The sequence below is a fragment of the Bombina bombina genome, chromosome 4 (assembly GCF_027579735.1).
Source record: "Bombina bombina isolate aBomBom1 chromosome 4, aBomBom1.pri, whole genome shotgun sequence".
Lineage (NCBI taxonomy): Eukaryota > Metazoa > Chordata > Amphibia > Anura > Bombinatoridae > Bombina > Bombina bombina.
Window position 1 is genome coordinate 906986380 of NC_069502.1, and position 21972 is coordinate 907008351.

Here is a 21972-nt window from a genome sequence, read left to right on the forward strand (position 1 = left end):
AAACAGTGTAAAAAAGCAGTAAACTTAACGAAATTTTTACAGTAGTATCTTAAAGCCTTAGTAACTTTGCAAAGCTATGCAAATAAACAATTAACCCCTTAATGGCAAAACCGGATTGAAAAAACCTCAAAACCGGTAAAAAAGACTTTCAGCACCTTGCCACAGCTCTGCTGTGGCGCCTACCTGCCCTTCAGAACGATTTGTGGGGAAAAAACCTCCTTTACAGCCCTCAAACACAGCAGGAACCTCTAGAGAAGCAGTTGGATGTCTCTAAGGAAAAGAAACTGCGCAACTGAGGCGTGAAAATAGGCCCCTCCCACCTCACTCGATGTTTTGAGGCCTATTAGAAAAACATCCGAGTGTCTCTTAATTAACCATGTGGGTTAAAAAACCCTAACACAAGCCACAATGACCCCTTTAGTCCCTTCAAAAAAGTTATAATTGCATAATTTACTGAACAAACAAAAACGTTTTTTCCTAACAGTGTCACCAGTAACAAATGAGCCCTTCAAGCAAGCTGAAATTCCTATCTAAGTGTCTGAATACAGCTTACCCTTCCCTCATGGGGAATATTGCCAGCCTTTTCAGAATAAAACACAGTCCGTCTAGAAAAATATAGGACTGAACATACCTCATATGCAGCTTAGCATGCAAACCGTTCCCCCAACTGAAGTTTTCCTGTACTCTTCAGCCCTTGTGAGAACAGCAGTGGATCTTAGTTACAAAGTGCTAAGATCATCATCCTCCTTGCAGAAATCTTCATCTCTTTTCTGCCAGAGAGTAAATAGTACACACCGGCACCATTTAAAATAACAAAGCTTTTGCTTGAGAAATAAAAAACTAACATTTTTGTCACCACACTCGCTCTGCACTTCCTAGTTACTTAGAGTAGGCAAAGAGAATGACTGGGGGGTGGAGCTAAGGGGGAGCTATATAGACAGCTCTGCTGTGGGTGCTCTCTTTGGCCACTTCCTGTAGGGGAGGAGAATATCCCACAAGGTAAGGATGAATCCGTGGACTAGATAGATCTTACAAGAGAAAATATAAATCCTAAGCTAGCTACAATGTAACTATTAGTTATATTGTAGCTAACTTAGGGTTATTTTATAGGTAAGTATTTAGTTTTAAATAGGAATAATTTATTTAATTGTAGTAAATTTATTTAGATGTATTTAAATTATATTTAAGTTAGGGGAGGGGATAGACTTAGGTTTAGGGGTTAATAATTTATTATAGTTGCAGCGACATTGGCGGCGGCAGATTAGGGTTAATAGATTTAATATAGTTGGGGGTGGCAGACTAGGGGTTAATAGATTTAATATAGTGGCGGCGACGTTGGGGCGGCAGATTAGGGGTTAATAGATTTAATATAGTTGCGGCGACGTTGGGGGGTGGCAGATTAGGGGGTTAATAAATTGAATATTAACGACGTTGGGGGGGCAGATTAGGGGGTTAATAATTATAATGTAGGTGTGTCAGCGATAGCGGGGGCGGCAGATTAGGGTTAATAAGTGTAAGATAGGGGTGTTTAGACTCGGGGTTCACGTTAGGGTGTTAGGTGCAGACATAAAATTAATTTCCCATAAGAAACAATGGGGCTCGCGTTAGGAGCTGAATGTGGAGCTAAATTTTGCTCAACACTCACTTTTCTGAGGCTAACACCGGCTTGCAGAAAAACCTGTAATAACAGCGTTGGCTTAAGTGAGCGGAAGAAAAAAAGGCTTGTTAGCCCCGCACAGCCTTACCGACAAAAACTCGTAATCTAGGCGCTTATTAGTTAAATCCAATAAATTATCTGATGTACTCTGGGAAGTAGTGCAATATGTAACCTTTCGCTTGCGCTTGGCAGCATGGTAAAGCATTAAAGGCTGCAGACATCGCCGTCTGAACTGTGCAGTAACGTCTGGTGGAAAAAAAGCCCCCCCCCCCCCCCAGATGGAGAATAGGCAATGTTAAGGGAAACTGCATGTGTAGAGAAAGAAGAATGTAGGGTACGCACCTTACTGGATGACAACTCCTCAGAGGTGGACGGCTCAGTGGTATCAAACATGTTTGAAATTATCACATTATCAAGGCATATGGAACATAATTGAGAGGGCAGATCTAAGGCCTCCTCACAATATAAACAGGAATTACTCTTTAGGAATAGAGGGAGTACCCTCTAAAGTAACAGAATCCTCCGTCGCTAGTGCAAAAACCGGAGAACTATAAAAAAATAAAACAATCTTATTTTATTCACAAAAAATGGCACCCTTATACCCCAATAGCTGGGGCATTCCCCACCTCTTACGACCCAGACAGTACAGAGATTTATGACTTCTCTCTGATAGACACCCGGTCAAGAAAGAGGGAATGAAAACTGTACAATGCAGGACCGTTGTTCTGGTAAGGGACCAAACTTTTAAAAAGAGCAAACCATGTCACTTCCTGTGACGTTTCATCTGCTGTTGCTCACATTTTGGAGTTAACGCGCATGCGTGCCAGCGTCATCACATACCTGGCCGCATACGTCACTGTTAAACTATTTAGACCTGAGAAATTAAGAAGCCTTTCTATAGCACATGCGTGGGATTTTCTATCACAAATGGGGGTGTTTATGGAATGCTGTTTATTCCTCTTCTCGGCAATATTCGGAAGTCCGCCCCCCCACTGCAACTACTCCCTATTAAGCTGAGTCTGAGTCTGTATGACAAACAGCCACTCTGCTATCACCACTGCTTCTTCTGCTGATCCAATACAGCTTTTCACAGGCTCCCTTCAATGTCATGTTTTAAACATTTGTTGCAACAGTAAGCATTGGATCAGCAGAAGAAGCAGTGGCGATAGCCGAGTGGGTGTTTGTCATAAACGCACAGAGACTCAGCTTAATAGGGAGTAGTTGCAGTAGACTTCAGAATATGCTTTCCATAAACACCCACATTTGTGATAGAAAATCCCACGCATGTGCTATAGAAAGGCTTCTTCATTTCACAGGTCTAAATAGTTTAACAGTGACGTATGCGGCCAGGTATGTGATGACGCTGGCACGCATGCGCGTTAACTCCAAAATGTGAGCAACAGCTGATGAAACATCACAGGAAGTGACATGGTTCACTCTTTTGAAAAGTTCGGTCCCTTAACAGAACGCCGTCTCTCCTATGAGAAAAAGCGTGCCAAACTTGTAAGCTGCACAGCTCTCAAAGTGAAAGTGAAACCTGTATATTCCATAACAGCCTATGAGCCCATAACATCTCACACATAAAAGCAGCAATAAATCAAATAAACATATAAGATTATTCCCCACTGTTAAATAATCCCCCTCAGAAGATATTAACCCTTGATTCTATACAGATAAAAGGAGTCACACTGTGACCCTCTCTTCTTGCATTATCATACATATATTAAAAAATGAAACAATCTTACCAGAATCTATGCCGTGGAACAGTAACACGGTCCTTTAAGTTTGACAGTAGCATTGCTTCTGACATGGACTTGAGTGAAGAAAGCAGGCAGGGAAACTCGTCAGCGCTGATTGCTTATGGAGCCGTTAATATGAGTTGGGATGGTTTTGCAGAAAGACTCTCCCTGCATCTCCGGACTCTAACTTAAATCCATGCTCTCACTGAGAGGCTGACAGGACTACTTAAAACTCCAGTCCCATTCCGAAGAGTACTACCCTCCATAAGAGACTAAACCGAATCTTCCAAATATATATTATATTTTGTGTACGAAGGTTAAAATGTGGTAATACTAACATATAAAAATAGTATTAAATAAGTACAAAATATGAAAAGGAAATATCTATAAGCTAATAAAGTGTGATATGAAATACAAATATTTTTGCTCTCTAAAGCTAAAATATCAAGTTAATGTAGGATAAAAAAAAATCTAAACCAAGTTTTGGTAGGGGTTAAATGTGGACCTCAAAAGGTGCAATAAATGATATAAGTAAAAATTACAATATAAAATAATACATATGACAGATACAATATGGTAAGAAATACAGTTTTATTACATAAAATGAATATAGTTGAGCTCAAAAGAAAAATAAAATTGATTTATCGTACATAAAAAAGTTGATCTCACTGCAGTGGATAAAAAATTGGATATCAGTGGGTGAGAACTTAGGCTCTATTGAATCTCAATATGTATGGTTTAAAGGGACAGTTAACACCAGAATTTTTGTTGTTTTAAAAGATAAATAATCCCTTAATTAGCCATTCCCCAGTTTTGCATAACCAACATAGTTATAATAATACACATTTTACCTCTGTAATTACCTTGTATCTAAGCCTCTGCAGACCCCCTTATTTTAGTTCTTTTGACAGACTTGCATTTTAGCCAATCAGTGCTCACTCCTCTGTAAATTCACGTGCATGAGCTCAATATTATATATATAAAACACATGAATTTATGCCCTCTAGTGGTGAAAAACTGTCAAAATGCATTTTGATTAGAGGCGTCCTTCAAGGTCTAAGAAATTAGGTTTAGCTTTCAACTAAAAATACTGCTAGAACAAAGCAAAATTGGTGATAAAAGTAAATTGGAAAGTTGTTTAAAATTACATGCCCTATTTGAATCCTGAAACATTTTTTGGGTTTTGACTAGATTCATAGATTCATAGATATTGACGGCAGATAAGAGCCATAGGCCCAGCAAGTCTGCCCGACCTTACCTAACAGTGTAAACTTATCTAGTTCGTAGGATAGCCCTATGCTTGTCCCATGCATTTTTAAAGTCCCCCACAGTGTTTGTTGCTACTACCTCTTGAGGAAGTTTATTCCATAAATCAATCACTCTTTCTGTAAAGAAGTGCTTCCTCAAATTACTCCTGAATCTACTACCCTTTAGCTTGAGCTCATGACCCCTTGTTCTTGAATTTTCCATTTTATGTAAAATACCCTCAGCCTCAGTTTTACTAAACCCTTTAATGTACTTGAAAGTTGCTATCATATCACCTCTTTCCCTTCTCTCCTCTAAGCTATACATATTTAGGTCATTGAGCCTATCCTGCTAAGTTTTATTTTTTAGACCATGTACCATTTTGGTAGCCCTCCTTTGCACAGATTCAAGTTTGTTAATATCCTTCTGAAGATATGGCCTCCAGAACTGCACACAATACTCAAGATGAGGCCTAACTAATGATCTATAAAGTGGCATAAGAACCTTACTATTTCTGCTGCAAATACCTCTACCAATACATCCAAGCATTCTGCTAGCCTTACTCGCTGCATTACTACATTGTTTACTAAGTTTTAAATCATCTGAAATAATAATTCCCAAGTCCTGTTCCTCGTCTGTAACAGTCAGTAAAGTGTCATTGAGTCTGTAATTAACATTTGGATTTTTCTTCCCTAAATGCATTATTTTACACTTGCTGTGTTAAACTTTAGATCCCAGTCGTTTGTCCAATCCTCCAATTGTTGTATATCACTTCTCATTTTGTCTACCCCCCCCTGGAACATCCACTCTGTTGCAAATTTTTGTATCATCTGCAAAGAGACATACTTTCCCCTGTAGCCCTTTGCTGATATCGCAGATAAATATGTTAAACAAAACAGGCCCCAGAACTGACCCCTGAGGAACACCACTAGTAACAGCCCCCTCTGCTGAATGAACTCCATTTACTAAGACACTTTGTTTTCTGTCCTTAAGCCAGCATTCCACCCAGTTTTACAATTTTTGAATCTAGACCAAGGAGATATAGTTTGTGAATAAGTTTATTGTGTGGGACGGTGTCAAATGCTTTGCTGAAATCTAGATATGCTACATCAACTGCTCCTCCCTTGTCTAATCCCTTGTCTAATCAACTGCTCCTATCCCTTTAATATTCAGGCAAAGGTACTGTGAAACCATAGTAAAACAGAAGTTTTAGATTTCCCCATTCCCCAGCTTTGCACAACCAACATTGTTATATTAACATACTTTATAACATTTAAACCTCTAAATCCCTGCCTGCTTCTAAGCCACTACAGACAGCCTCTTATCACATAGCCTGAGCGAAGAGAGAGAGTCTGCCCCCTACTAGATCCGGTCCCGGATCGGGGGCTACCCCTTCATGCTGTCTTAGAGGCAGCTGCAGGCTTCTTGGCCTGTTTACCCTTGTTCCAAGCCTGATTAGGTCTCCAGACTGACTTGGATTGGGCAAAATTCCCCTCTTGCTTTGTAGCAGAAGAAGCTGAAGCGGGACCACTCTTAAAGTTCCGAAAGGAACGAAAATTATTTTGTTTGGTCCTCATCTTATTTGATCTATTTTTAACAAACATACAAAAAATTGTAACAGAGTTGATGTTCCAGGAGGAGTGGATCAAATGAGCAGAGATATTGTAAAACTGGAAGACTGGACTGGGACCTAAAATTTATTATCAAGAGCAAAATGATAAATATATAGGATCCAAAAAGCCAAAAGCCAATTATAGTCTCAATGGTACATTACTTACTGAAACTAAATAGGAACGGAACTTGTGAATTATTATTTCAGATGATTTAAAAATTGGTAGACAATGCAACAAAGCAGCTAGTAAAGCCAGTTGAATACTTGGTTGCATTGGGAGAGGTATTAGTAGCTGAAATAACAGGGTCCTTATGCCACTTTACAGATCGGTAGTTAGGCCTCATCTGGAATATTGTATACAGTTTTTGGAGATCAGATCTCCAGAAAGATATAAATTAACTAGAAACTGCCCAAAGAAAGACTCTTTCATCTAAATATGTTTTATAGTTTAGAGGAGAAAAGGGAAAGAGGTGACATGACAGAAACCTTCAACTATATGAAGGAACTTAATGAATTGGAAGCTGAAATTTTTTTTCAGAAAAAAAGAAATGCCAAAACAAGGGGTCACAATCTTAAAGGGACATTGTACACTAGATATTTCTTTGCATAAATATTTTGTAGATATAGGGGCCGATTGATTTATCAAATGTCTGTCCGATATGATCCGCTCAGCGGATCATGTCTGACAGATATACATCGCTGAATACCGACAGCATACGCTGTCAGCATTTAACATTGCACAAGCAGTTCTGGTAAACTGCTTGTGCAATACTGCCTCCTGCAGATGTGCGGCCAAACGGCCACTAGCAGGCGGTATCAATCAACCCGATTGTATGAGATCGGGCGGATTGATGTCCGCAGCCTCAGAGGCGGCAGACCAGTTAAGGAGCAGCGGTCTTAAAGGGACATTATACACTCATTTTTTTCTTTGCATAAATGTTTTGTAGATTATCTATTTATATAGCCCATTAAGTATTTTTTGTTTTTTTAAAAATATAGTTTTGCTTATTTTTAAATAACATTGCTCTGATTTTCAGGCTCCTAACCAAGCCCCAAAGTTTTATGAGAATATCGTCAGCTACCTTCTCCAGCTTGCTCCTGTTTGTGTAACAGGTCTTTTCATATGCAAAAGAAGGGGGAGGGGGGAGTGACTTATTTCCCACTTGCAGTGGGCTTTCCAGCTACCTTTTCATCAGAGCTAAACTGAGTGCTTCTAAGTAGGTTTTTAAACAGATTTATACTGGATTTTTATATCAGTATCTGTGCATTTTATTTTTTATAGTAGTGTCTATTACATGCAGTTATATGAAAATGAGTGTATACTGTCCCTTTAAGACTGCTGCTTTTTAACTGCTGTTTCCGGCAAGCCAGAAGGCTCGAAGAGTAACGGGAGCATCAGGGGCCATTCGGCCCTTGATAAATCGGCCCCATAGTGTTTTTGAAAAAAATTGTTTTGATTAATTTTTAATAACATTGTGCTGATTGCTAACCAAGCCCCAAAGTTTCAGATGTCTACTGAAGTCTACAGATTACTGCGGCTCCTGTTTGTATAATCTGTTTTTTCATATGAAGGCGGATAGAAGCTTGGCAATCAAGTCTATAATCGTTCCCAGAAAGCAAACACTGGTATTGGGAACAAGCGAGCTCTTGCCCAGATTTATATTCCAACCATGAGACTGAAGGAGACACAAAAGTGTGTCAGTGTGAGAGTTTGCAAAAGGAAAAACAGAATTTATGTTTACCTGATAAATTACTTTCTCCAACGGTGTGTCCGGTCCACGGCGTCATCCTTACTTGTGGGATATTCTCTTCCCCAACAGGAAATGGCAAAGAGCCCAGCAAAGCTGGTCACATGATCCCTCCTAGGCTCCGCCTACCCCAGTCATTCGACCGACGTTAAGGAGGAATATTTGCATAGGAGAAACCATATGGTACCGTGGTGACTGTAGTTAAAGAAAATAAATTATCAGACCTGATTAAAAAAACCAGGGCGGGCCGTGGACCGGACACACCGTTGGAGAAAGTAATTTATCAGGTAAACATAAATTCTGTTTTCTCCAACATAGGTGTGTCCGGTCCACGGCGTCATCCTTACTTGTGGGAACCAATACCAAAGCTTTAGGACACGGATGAAGGGAGGGAGCAAATCAGGTCACCTAAATGGAAGGCACCACGGCTTGCAAAACCTTTCTCCCAAAAATAGCCTCAGAAGAAGCAAAAGTATCAAACTTGTAAAATTTGGTAAAAGTGTGCAGTGAAGACCAAGTCGCTGCCCTACATATCTGATCAACAGAAGCCTCGTTCTTGAAGGCCCATGTGGAAGCCACAGCCCTAGTGGAATGAGCTGTGATTCTTTCGGGAGGCTGCCGTCCGGCAGTCTCGTAAGCCAATCTGATGATGCTTTTAATCCAAAAAGAGAGAGAGGTAGAAGTTGCTTTTTGACCTCTCCTTTTACCGGAATAAACAACAAACAAGGAAGATGTTTGTCTAAAATCCTTTGTAGCATCTAAATAGAATTTTAGAGCGCGAACAACATCCAAATTGTGCAACAAACGTTCCTTCTTTGAAACTTGGTTTCGGACACAGAGAAGGTACGATAATCTCCTGGTTAATGTTTTTGTTAGAAAACAACTTTTGGAAGAAAACCAGGTTTAGTACGTAAAAACCACCTTATCTGCATGGAACACCAGATAAGGAGGAGAACACTGCAGAGCAGATAATTCTGAAACTCTTCTGGCAGAAGAAATTGCAACTAAAACAAAACTTTCCAAGATAATAACTTAATATCAACGGAATGCAAGGGTTCAAACGGAACCCCCTGAAGAACTGAAAGAACTAAATTGAGACTCCAAGGAGGAGTCAAAGGTTTGTAAACAGGCTTAATTCTAACCAGAGCCTGAACAAAGGCTTGAACATCTGGCACAGCAGCCAGTTTTTTGTGAAGTAACACCGACAAGGCAGAAATCTGTCCCTTCAGGGAACTTGCAGATAATCCTTTTTCCAATCCTTCTTGAAGGAAGGATAGAATCCTAGGAATCTTAACCTTGTCCCAAGGGAATCCTTTAGATTCACACCAACAGATATATTTTTTCCAAATTTTTGTGGTAAATCTTTCTAGTTACAGGCTTTCTGGCCTGAACAAGAGTATCGATAACAGAATCTGAGAACCCTCGCTTCGATAAAATCAAGCGTTCAATCTCCAAGCAGTCAGCTGGAGTGAAACCAGATTCGGATGTTCGAACGGACCCTGAACAAGAAGGTCTCGTCTCAAAGGTAGCTTCCAAGGTGGAGCCGATGACATATTCACCAGATCTGCATACCAAGTCCTGCGTGGCCACGCAGGAGCTATCAAGATCACCGACGCCCTCTCCTGATTGATCCTGGCTACCAGCCTGGGGATGAGAGGAAATGGCGGGAACACATAAGCTAGTTTGAAGGTCCAAGGTGCTACTAGTGCATCCACTAGAGCCGCCTTGGGATCCCTGGATCTGGACCCGTAGCAAGGAACTTTGAAGTTCTGACGAGAGGCCATCAGATCCATGTCTGGAATGCCCACAGCTGAGTGACTTGGGCAAAGATTTCCGGATGGAGTTCCCACTCCCCCGGATGCAATGTCTGACGACTCAGAAAATCCGCTTCCCAATTTTCCACTCCTGGGATGTGGATAGCAGACAGGTGGCAGGAGTGAGACTCCGCCCATAGAATGATTTTGGTCACTTCTTCCATCGCTAGGGAACTCCTTGTTCCCCCCTGATGGTTGATGTACGCAACAGTTGTCATGTTGTCTGATTGAAACCGTATGAACTTGGCCCTCGCTAGCTGAGGCCAAGCCTTGAGAGCATTGAATATCGCTCTCAGTTCCAGAATATTTATCGGTAGAAGAGATTCTTCCCGAGACCAAAGACCCTGAGCTTTCAGGGATCCCCAGACCGCGCCCCAGCCCATCAGACTGGCGTCGGTCGTGACAATGACCCACTCTGGTCTGCGGAATGTCATCCCTTGTGACAGGTTGTCCAGGGACAGCCACCAACGGAGTGAGTCTCTGGTCCTCTGATTTACTTGTATCTTCGGAGACAAGTCTGTATAGTCCCCATTCCACTGACTGAGCATGCACAGTTGTAATGGTCTTAGATGAATGCGCGCAAAAGGAACTATGTCCATTGCTGCTACCATCAACCCGATCACTTCCATGCACTGAGCTATGGAAGGAAGAGGAACGGAATGAAGTATCCGACAAGAGTCTAGAAGTTTTGTTTTTCTGGCCTCTGTCAGAAAAATCCTCATTTCTAAGGAGTCTATTATTGTTCCCAAGAAGGGAACCCTTGTTGACGGGGATAGAGAACTCTTTTCCACGTTCACTTTCCATCCGTGAGATCTGAGAAAGGCCAGGACAATGTCCGTGTGAGCCTTTGCTTGAGGAAGGGACGACGCTTGAATCAGAATGTCGTCCAAGTAAGGTACTACAGCAATGCCCCTTGGTCTTAGCACAGCTAGAAGGGACCCTAGTACCTTTGTGAAAATCCTTGGAGCAGTGGCTAATCCGAAAGGAAGCGCCACGAACTGGTAATGTTTGTCCAGGAATGCGAACCTTAGGAACCGATGATGTTCCTTGTGGATAGGAATATGTAGATACGCATCCTTTAAATCCACCGTGGTCATGAATTGACCTTCCTGGATGGAAGGAAGAATAGTTCGAATGGTTTCCATCTTGAACGATGGAACCTTGAGAAACTTGTTTAAGATCTTGAGATCTAAGATTGGTCTGAACGTTCCCCTCTTTTTTGGGAACTATGAACAGATTGGAGTAGAACCCCCATCCCTTGTTCTCTTAATGGAACAGGATGAATCACTCCCATTTTTAACAGGTCTTCTACACAATGTAAGAATGCCTGTCTTTTTATGTGGTCTGAAGACAACTGAGACCTGTGGAACCTCCCCCTTGGGGGAAGTCCCCTTGAATTCCAGAAGATAACCTTGGGAGACTATTTCTAGCGCCCAAGGATCCAGAACATCTCTTGCCCAAGCCTGAGCGAAGAGAGAGAGTCTGCCCCCCACCAGATCCGGTCCCGGATCGGGGGCCAACATTTCATGCTGTCTTGGTAGCAGTGGCAGGTTTCTTGGCCTGCTTTCCCTTGTTCCAGCCTTGCATTGGTCTCCAAGCTGGCTTGGCTTGAGAAGTATTACCCTCTTGAGAGGACGTAGCACCTTGGGCTGGTCCGTTTCTACGAAAGGGACGAAAATTAGGTTTATTTTTTGCCTTGAAAGGCCGATCCTGAGGAAGGGCGTGGCCCTTACCCCCAGTGATATCAGAGATAATCTCTTTCAAGTCAGGGCCAAACAGCGTTTTCCCCTTGAAAGGAATGTTAAGTAGCTTGTTCTTGGAAGACGCATCAGCCGACCAAGATTTCAACCAAAGCGCTCTGCGCGCCACAATAGCAAACCCAGAATTCTTAGCCGCTAACCTAGCCAATTGCAAAGTGGCGTCTAGGGTGAAAGAATTAGCCAATTTGAGAGCATTGATTCTGTCCATAATCTCCTCAAAAGGAGGAGAATCACTATCGACCGCCTTTATCAGATCATCGAACCAGAAACATGCGGCTGTAGCGACAGGGACAATGCATGAAATTGGTTGTAGAAGGTAACCTTGCTGAACAAACATCTTTTTAAGCAAACCTTCTAATTTTTTATCCATAGGATCTTTGAAAACACAACTATCCTCTATGGGTATAGTGGTGCGTTTGTTTAAAGTGGAAACCGCTCCCTCGACCTTGGGGACTGTCTGCCATAAGTCCTTTCTGGGGTCGACCATAGGAAACAATTTTTTAAATATGGGGGGAGGGACGAAAGGAATACCGGGCCTTTCCCATTCTTTATTAACAATGTCCGCCACCCGCTTGGGTATAGGAAAAGCTTCTGGGAGCCCCGGCACCTCTAGGAACTTGTCCATTTTACATAGTTTCTCTGGGATGACCAACTTGTCACAATCATCCAGAGTGGATAATACCTCCTTAAGCAGAATGCGGAGATGTTCCAACTTAAATTTAAATGCAATCACATCAGGTTCAGCCTGTTGAGAAATGTTCCCTGAATCAGTAATTTCTCCCTCAGACAAAACCTCCCTGGCCCCATCAGACTGGGTTAGGGGCCCTTCAGAAATATTAATATCAGCGTCGTCATGCTCTTCAGTATCTAAAACAGAGCAGCCGCGCTTACGCTGATAAGTGTTCATTTTGGCTAAAATGTTTTTGACAGAATTATCCATTACAGCCGTTAATTGTTGCATAGTAAGGAGTATTGGCGCGCTAGATGTACTAGGGGCCTCCTGAGTGGGCAAGACTCGTGTAGACGAAGGAGGGAATGATGCAGTACCATGCTTACTCCCCTCACTTGAGGAATCATCTTGGGCATCATTGTCATTATCACATAAATCACATTTATTTAAATGAATAGGAATTCTGGCTTCCCCACATTCAGAACACAGTCTATCTGGTAGTTCAGACATGTTAAACAGGCATAAACTTGATAACAAAGTACAAAAAACGTTTTAAAATAAAACCGTTACTGTCACTTTAAATTTTAAACTGAACACACTTTATTACTGCAATTGCGAAATAACATGAAGGAATTGTTCAAAATTCACCAAATTTTCACCACAGTGTCTTAAAGCCTTAAAAGTATTGCACACCAAATTTGGAAGCTTTAACCCTTAAAATAACGGAACCGGAGCCGTTTTAAACTTTAACCCCCTTTACAGTCCCTGGTATCTGCTTTGCTGAGACCCAACCAAGCCCAAAGGGGAATACGATACCAAATGACGCCTTCAGAAAGTCTTTTCTAAGTATCAGAGCTCCTCTCACATGCGACTGCATGCCATGCCTCTCAAAAACAAGTGCGCCACACCGGCGCGAAAATGAGGCTCTGCTTATGCTTTGGGAAAGCCCCTAAAGAATAAGGTGTCTAATACAGTGCCTGCCGATATTATTATATCAAAATACCCAGATAAAATGATTCCTCAAGGCTAAATATGTGTTAATAATGAATCGATTTAGCCCAGAAAAAGTCTACAGTCTTAATAAGCCCTTGTGAAGCCCTTATTTAAGATCGTAATAAACATGGCTTACCGGATCCCATAGGGAAAATGACAGCTTCCAGCATTACATCGTCTTGTTAGAATGTGTCATACCTCAAGCAGCAAGAGACTGCACACTGTTCCCCCAACTGAAGTTAATTGCTCTCAACAGTCCTGTGTGGAACAGCCATGGATTTTAGTGACGGTTGCTAAAATCATTTTCCTCATACAAACAGAAATCTTCATCTCTTTTCTGTTTCTGAGTAAATAGTACATACCAGCACTATTTCAAAATAACAAACTCTTGATTGAATAATAAAAACTACAGTTAAACACTAAAAAACTCTAAGCCATCTCCGTGGAGATGTTGCCTGTACAACGGCAAAGAGAATGACTGGGGTAGGCGGAGCCTAGGAGGATCATGTGACCAGCTTTGCTGGGCTCTTTGCCATTTCCTGTTGGGGAAGAGAATATCCCACAAGTAAGGATGACGCCGTGGACCGGACACACCTATGTTGGAGAAAGATGGAGCTTGAAAAAAAAAATATCGTACAGGTAGGGCGTCACAGCGATTCCCTGCACTCGGGCAGTAGCTAATCGAAAAGGAAGAGCTATGAACTGATAATGATTGTCAAGAAAGGCAAACTGAAGGAACTGATGATGATCTTTGTGGATCAGAAAGTGCAGGTATGCGTCCATCAAATCTTTAGTGGTTATGAACTGACCCTCTCCTGGACTAACAGAAGGATGGATCTGATAGTCTCCATCTTTAAGGAGGGTAAATTCAGAAATTTGTTAAGAAATTACATCTAGAATGGGGCAAAATGTTCCCTTTTTTTTGGAACTACAAAGAGATTTGAATAAAACCCCTGGCCCCATTCTGAGGGAGGCACAGGGACAATCACACCCAAGGAATTTAGATCTCCTACACAATTAAAAAAGGCTGTCCTCTTTTCTAGTTTTGACGAGAGCCTTGACAGAATGAATCTGCCCCTTAGAGGGTGAGATCGGAAGCCTATCCTGTACCCCTGGGAGACCACGTCCAGGACCCAGAGGTCCTGAACATCCCGAAGCCAAGTGTCAAGAAAAAAAGATAGTCTGACCCCTACACTATCGGATTTCAGATCGGGGGCCGCCCCTTCATGCAGATTTGTTGACAGAGGAGGGTTTCTTGGACTGTTTTAACTTGTTCCAGGATTCACTAGGTTTCCAGGTACTGTTAGGTTGGTCCGTCTTAGAAGAGGCCGGAGATCTCTGTCTCTTATTGGATTGAAAGGAACAAAATTTCCAGATTGGCGACCCTTCGCTCTAGATTTCTTGTCCTGGGGAAAAAAAATGCACCCTTTCCTCCGTCACTGTGGAAATGATAGAATCCAGGCCAGAACCAAATATCGTCTTTCACTTAAATGCTAAGTAAGTAATCTAGATTTAGATACCATGTCAGCTGACCAAGGCTCTCAGAGACAGGACTGCAAAGCCAGAGGACTAAGCATGATAGCATCAAAAATAAAAGAACTGGCCGTCTTGAGGGCCTTAATCCGATCCTGAAGGTCTTCCAACAGAGACTGTACTAGAATCATATCAGATAAAGAGTCGCACCAGAAGGCTCCAGCAACTACATCTATACCCGCAGCCGGTTGAAAGAGAAGGCCCATTTGATTAAATATCCTCCTTAAGTACCCCTCTATCTTTCAGTCCATGGGGTCTCTAAAGGAGGTGCTATCATCTAAAGGAATAGTGGTTCGTTTAGCCAGAGTAGAGATAGCTACATTCACTTTGGACATGGTATTCCACAACTCCAGATGAGAGTCTGGTACTGGGAACATCTTCTTAAAAATTGAGGACGGGAAATAGGGAATCCCTGGCTTCTCCCATTCTTTAGAGATAATGTCCGCCATGCGTGCTGGGACCAGAAAAACCTCCAGAGCTTTAGCTCTGGTTTGATAAACCATCTTTGGTTCCTCAGAAGACTTAGGCTCAGGAACATCAAAAGTAGAAAGCACTACTTTAAGCAAAAAGCGAAGATGTTCAAGTCTGAACCTAAAATTAACCTCTTAACGGTTCTACAAATTTCTTTCAACTGCGGAATCAGTGGAAGAAATCTCACCCTCGGAAGCTACCAAGAAATTATCGTCATCAGAAAGATGAGGAAGACTAATGGCACTTCCAGATGGTTACTGTTTCCCGTGTCAGGAGAAACATGTTTTCTTTTTCTTTGCCCTGATCCAGGAAAGGCCGAGTGTAGCTGCGCTGCAAACTCCACGGGTAGACAAATAACCAAAGTGAAGGAAGAAGCTGAGCCACAGGGCAGTGCATGTGATAAGTTAGGAGAAGGGGACTGAGGCAACAGTGTCGGCATGTTAGGGATAACAGAGTCCTGAGAGGTAGATTAAATCGCCCCAGAGTATAAATGTCCCATCTCCTAAAAAAAAACAAAAAAAAAACAGTAATCGCCAGCTACATTCATTATTCACGACCAAGTCCCTGCACCATGGAGTGAGACTGGAAGGAGGCAATGGGAAGCTTCCCAGCGACACCCAGTAGCTAACTATCACCAAAACTCTTACTAAGAGAATTACCTGGCTACTAAAACCTACCCCACAGTCCTTTCTTGCAGGAAACAATCCATTAAGGAACTTAAATCCAATTTTCTTCAAAACACTTTCTCTGCCTACCTCCTAGTAGACAAGGCAAAAAATTACTGAGGAGGTAGGGGGAGTGGGAGGGATACTTAATGCTTTGGCTGGGTTCTCTTTGCCTCCTCCTGGTTGCCAGGTGTTGTATTTAGGAAATTGGTGTCTCACAGTGCCCTCCCCAAAATGATCCTTATAGCTTCTTAGAATCAGGATACCTAGTATATCCCGAATGAGAAAATATTTAGAAAGTGTACAATCTAAGAAGCGCCTCAAAGTGGACAAAGGGTTCAATTATGGGTATTCAATTAAAATATATGAGTATATTGAAACTATGATTTCTGAATATATTAAAACATTTATTATACAATACAATTAAAACATTAACAATTGACCAGTTTCAGTGCTAAGTGCTATTCGTCACTATTCATATAATCATTCATGGATCCATGTGATATATTAAAAATACAAAGTTAAAAACAGATGTAAAAACACATATAAAGGTTTTGACTAAATACAGCTTATCCTATCTTATGCAAAAAATGTCCGTTATGTTATCTCTCAAACCAATAAGTCTCAGTCCAAAATGTTTGTAGAATTTAGTGTGTGAATCCTCACAAATAGGGTAGAAGTTCTGCTTAATGGTGCAATAGTGTGTCGAAGGTAGTAATCCAAAACCCTGTGAAGTGACCAAATCCAAATATAAAAAAAAAATGTATAAAAAACTCCAAAAAATCCAATATTGTTAGTGAGTGAAAAATGTCATGTGTTCTCAAAAAACTCAAAAATATCAAAAAAATCAAAAAATCATAAATAGAAAAAATATAGGAAAATATGAATAAGAAAATATAAAAAAATATATAAAAAATACACTGTATGGTGCTCCTTAGTTCTAATAGAATAAGTGATCCTACAGAAGGTAGCAATAATCCAAAGTTTCTAGTAAATCGAAGATAGACAAAATATTCCCAGTGTAGACCTGTGGAATAAAAAACACAAAATAGTGCAAAATTGCTTATAATAACACAAATATGAATTAAATGAGGCTTACCATAAATAGCCAACGCGTTTCGGCCCTTCCTTAGGCCTTTTTCAAGACTGTACTTACTATTAATTATTTATTATTTTAAACAAGAGGTGAAATGTCTTACTGCGGATTAAATAAAATCATAAAAGTCATAAAATATTAGTCATAAAATAAATTTAAAATAATAAATAATTAATAAAGGTCCTTATATTGAGGATCCTGTGAGACGAGACTTCCAATTCAGACCCGGATCATAAGCCATACGGCTCCCATAACGAGGATACCGGAAGTGACGTAATTGGCACTTGCGTCACTTCCGGTTTGACGGTGTCAACCGTACACCCACATCTTCTCTTTTTTCTGGTCTAATTAGTGTAAGAGGAGGAACAGGACCTCTAATACAATACAAAAAGAGGCAAATAATAGTAAGTTACACTGGAACACGAACGCTGTTATAACAAACGGAAGTGATGGAATTGCGTATGGCTCCACTTCCGGTTTAACAAACCGATCATTCAAACCAATTTTTCAGAATGTGGGTTAAATACGTGATAAGAAGCCTAATATGATTAAGGAAGACCACTTAGGAATGACATAGAAATATATATATATAGATTGTTATAAACCATATTTTTAGGAATGGAATTAATACGGACTGAGAAGTATCACTTCCGGTTCAAAGAGTCAGCCAGTTTTGGCGCAAATTAGCAGCGCTAGTGATTGGCTGTACCATACTTTAAATAGAGGCTTATGTGACTTAAAAAAAGTAAAGTCTTGAAAAAGGCCTAAGGAAGGGCCGAAACGCGTTGGCTATTTATGGTAAGCCTCATTTCATTCATATTTGTGTTATTATAAGCAATTTTGCACTATTTTGTGTTTTTTATTCCACAGGTCTACACTTGGAATATTTTGTCTATCTTCGATTTACTAGAAAATTTGGATTATTGCTACCTTCTGTAGGATCACTTATTCTATTAGAACTAAGGAGCACCATACAGTATATTTTCGATTTTTTCACATTTCTCAAACTCACACTTTTTTGTTTTTTTATATTTTCTTATTCATATTTTCCTATATTTTTTCATATTTTTTCTATTTATGATTTCTTGATATTTTTTAGTTTTTTTGAGAACACAATAATTTTTTCCACTCACTAACAATATTGGATTTTTTGGAGTTTTTTATACATTTTTTCTTTGATATTTGGATTTGGTCACTTCACAGGGTTTTGGATTACTACCTTCGACACACTATTGCACCATTAAGCAGAACTTCTACCCTATTTGTGAGGATTCACACACTAAATTCTACAAACATTTTGGACTGAGACTTATTGGTTTGAGAGATAACATAACAGACATTTTTTGCATAAGATAGGATAAGCTGTATTTAGTCAAAACCTTTATATGTGTTTTTACATCTGTTTTTAACTTTGTATTTTTAATGCATTTTTAATATATCACATGGATCCATGAATGATTATATGAATAGTGACGAATAGCACTTAGCACTGAAACTGGTCAATTGTTATTGTTTTAATTGTATTGTATAATAAATGTTTTAATATATTCATAAATCATAGTTTCAATATACTCATATTTTAATTGAATACCCATAATTGAACCCTTTGTCCAGGTGTTGTATTTCCCAACAGAAGTTAATGAATTGGTGGACCCTATTGCCATTAGAAAGAAAATACCAATCTATTTCAAATATAGAAATTAAAATGAAGGAACAATTTCCCATACATTTACTACTATGCAGTAGGTATAATATGTAATTTTGAACACATTAATGGGAAGCAAATTTACATTGGAAAGGGTTTCCTGATCTATTTTTATTCACCATCACATATTTAAGACTGGTTTGGATACAAGCATACATATATGCAGTTTGCTTTATAGTAAAATTACCTTCCTGAAACTGAAGAGTTTTCAGAACCAGATCCCCCATTGTAAGAATAATCGAGTGCAGACATCTGTAGTGATATAAAAATAGCAGTTTTTATAATTTCATTTTCCCTACTCTAAAGCATCAGTAATAATATTAAAATGAATCCAGTGTGTTATAAATATATTAGGAAAATTAATTAGATATTTACAAAGAAAAATTACTGTATATTGTACATGTAAAGAAATTTCTATTTGAGTTAGCATGCAAACACATTTTACCTAAATGAAACAATCAAAAAATATATAAAATGCAATCTCACAGTGGCATTTTCTTTGCAATGTACTAAACACACAAGACTGAGGACTAGGGCAGGAAATATTGTGCAATATTTCACAAGCACATTATCTTGTTTGGCTCCAAGTGTATTAATTTTTTTTTGTACTTTGAGTAGTGCAGCTGTATGCAGACAAGTCACGTCATCCCAGCAGTCTAGCGAGTTAGCAGAGATAAACCTCATATGTCAATATTACCCTCTACATAGTAACTGCCTTTCTGGGCTGGACGGAGGTAAATGGAGTGACACACAATATTACCATATTTTCACATCACACTTGATTTTATTTTCATCTGCCCAGCTGCGTAGCAACATTGGAATAGAAGTCCAAAGACCCATAAAAGCATATAAGGGCCAGAAGTCCATCTGTAAACCCCATGAATCATCCAGGAATGGATATAATTGTTATGTTATTTTCTAAGTGGTGGACAAGAGATTACAGGGATACTGAACCCAAATTATTTCTTTCATGATTTAGATAGAGCCTGCAATTTTAAGCAACGTTCTAATTTACTCCTTTTATCAAATTTATTTGTTCTCTTCATATCATTATTTGGAAAAGCAGGAATGTAAGCTTACGAGCCAGCCCATTTCTGATTCAGCACCTGGGTAGCACTTGCTGATTGGTGGCTACATTTAGTCACCAATCAATAAAGCACTACCCAGGTGCTGAAGTAAAGATGGGCCGGCTTGTAAGCTTACATTCCTGCTTTTTCGAATAAGGATACGAATAGACCGAAGAAAAATTGATAACAGGAGTAAAATTAGAACGTTGCTTAAAATTGCAGGCTCTGTCTGAATCATGAAAGAAAAAAATGTGGGTTCAGTATCCCTTTACTACTGCAGTATATGCAGCGGACCAAAGAAAAAACACTATTCTTTATGTGGCCAATATTAACATGTCAGTTACATGTGAGAAATGTTAAATAAAACATAAAAGTTGCTTTGACTAGCACTTGATCCTATACCTGATCAATGTAACCTATAATTTGCCTGAGTGAGGGTGGCAGCTTATGATACACAACAGAGATTTGCTTTTTCCTTTTGCACAATATCCATCTTAGTTTTGCAAAATATATTACAAATAGTCTTGTATTCATAAACTTAATACCTACTGTATAAACAAAATATTGTTAAATGATTTACCACAATATCATAAGGGTTGTGCTTTCGGAGATCTTTCAATGCCAAATAGGCAGCCATCTTTTTTGCTTCCTTTTTAGTATTCCCCGTAGCTTCTGGAAAAACGTGGTCATCAATTTGTACACTACAAGTAAATCTAAAAGGGGAGAGAGTGTGCGTTTTAAATTTGACCTGTAATTTTTACTCATTATTCCATGATAGCAATAAGTGAATGAAGTAACCCTGATGACAGCATGAAATCTGATAAACCTACACTGAAGCTTTAAAACTTTATTATAGAAAAACTAAAAGCTATTAAAAACAGGGGCTACTAAAATTGTATATGGTATAACAAATAACCCTTACAAAGAAAGACTTTGATTTTAAAATGAAAAAAAAAGAAGAAAAAAAAGGCTGGTATGTCGGGGATGTATATACAGAGCAGCAGCTGCCTTAATACAGCATAAAAAGGCTTCTCAACTTATCCTCTAGATTCAAATAGAGCATACAATTTTAAAAACTTTCGCAAAAAATATCTAATTTGCTTTGTTGTCTCTGTACCCAAAGTTCAAAAGTATACCTAGGTATGCTCAGGGGGTGGGAGCTAGCTGCGCATAAATGCATCGTCATATAATTACCAATGCAGCTCCTTCAACAAAGGATACAAATAGCAAAATTGACAACAGACGTAAATTTGAAAGTTGTTTAAAAACGTATCTGAATTGTGAAAGAAAATAAGTTTAAGTTTCATCTCTGTCCTGTTCTGGGTTGAAGCCCAATTGATAACATAAAAACAGAATTTATACTTACCTATAAATAGCTCTCTTTCAGGATGATGAGAGTCCATAGGCATTCATAACATGTGGGATATATTTCCAGCCACCAGGAGGTCAAGAACCCTCAGAGCTTTTAATCCCTCCCACCACCTCTCCCCACTCAGTTTACTTAAAGCGGAGCAGAGGACAGGGACAGAAAAGAAAGCAGGGTTAAGAGGTGCAAATAAGAACTATCACCCATATAGAAAAAACTCCCGAAAGAGAGCAATTAATTGGTAATAAAGTTTTCTTTCATGAGATGATGAGAGTCCATAGGTGTCCAAAACATGTGGGATAAAATACCTAAATTGAGAGTCCATGTTAAGGGCAGGTGGGACAAAAAATTGCCGTTCCTATTTGCCAGACACTGCTTGCCTGAAGGACTTACCTGCCAAAAGCAGCTTCGGAGGAAGTGATCAAAATGATAAAATTTAGAAAAGGTATGAAAAGAATACAAGGTTGCCACTTTGCAAATCTGTTCCAAGGAGGCGTTGCTCTTGAAGGCCCAGGAAGGAGATACAGATCTAGTAGAATGAACACTTACTCTTTTTGGAGGTAGTTTTCTCACAACTAAGTAGGCCTTTACAAATAGTCTGCTTGAGCCATGATGCCAAGGACACCACTGCAGCCTTTGGACCCTTTCTAGGACCTCTAAGCTAGAAGTCTGTCTAAAATCTTTAGTAGCCTGACAATAAAATTATAAGGCTCTGACCACAACCAAATTGAGTATAGGCTTTCCTTAGAGTTAGAAGGAATTAAGCACAAGGGAAAAACAATTTCATGATTAATATTCTCTGAAGATACCAACTTCAGAAAAAAATCATAT

General features: G+C 39.7%; 1 protein-coding gene across 1 annotated transcript in view; it reads right to left on the minus strand.

Annotated features, from left to right (window-relative positions):
• Window positions 1–21972, minus strand: part of EIF2AK2 (eukaryotic translation initiation factor 2 alpha kinase 2) — a 517665-nt gene that overhangs the window by 194358 nt on the left and 301335 nt on the right. Inside the window, exons 9-10 of the mRNA XM_053712508.1 lie at window positions 20356–20488; window positions 18896–18960 (exon numbers count right to left, since the gene is read on the minus strand). Of these exons, the coding sequence (XP_053568483.1) occupies window positions 18896–18960; window positions 20356–20488 (198 nt within the window). The remainder of the gene's footprint in view (window positions 1–18895; window positions 18961–20355; window positions 20489–21972) is intronic.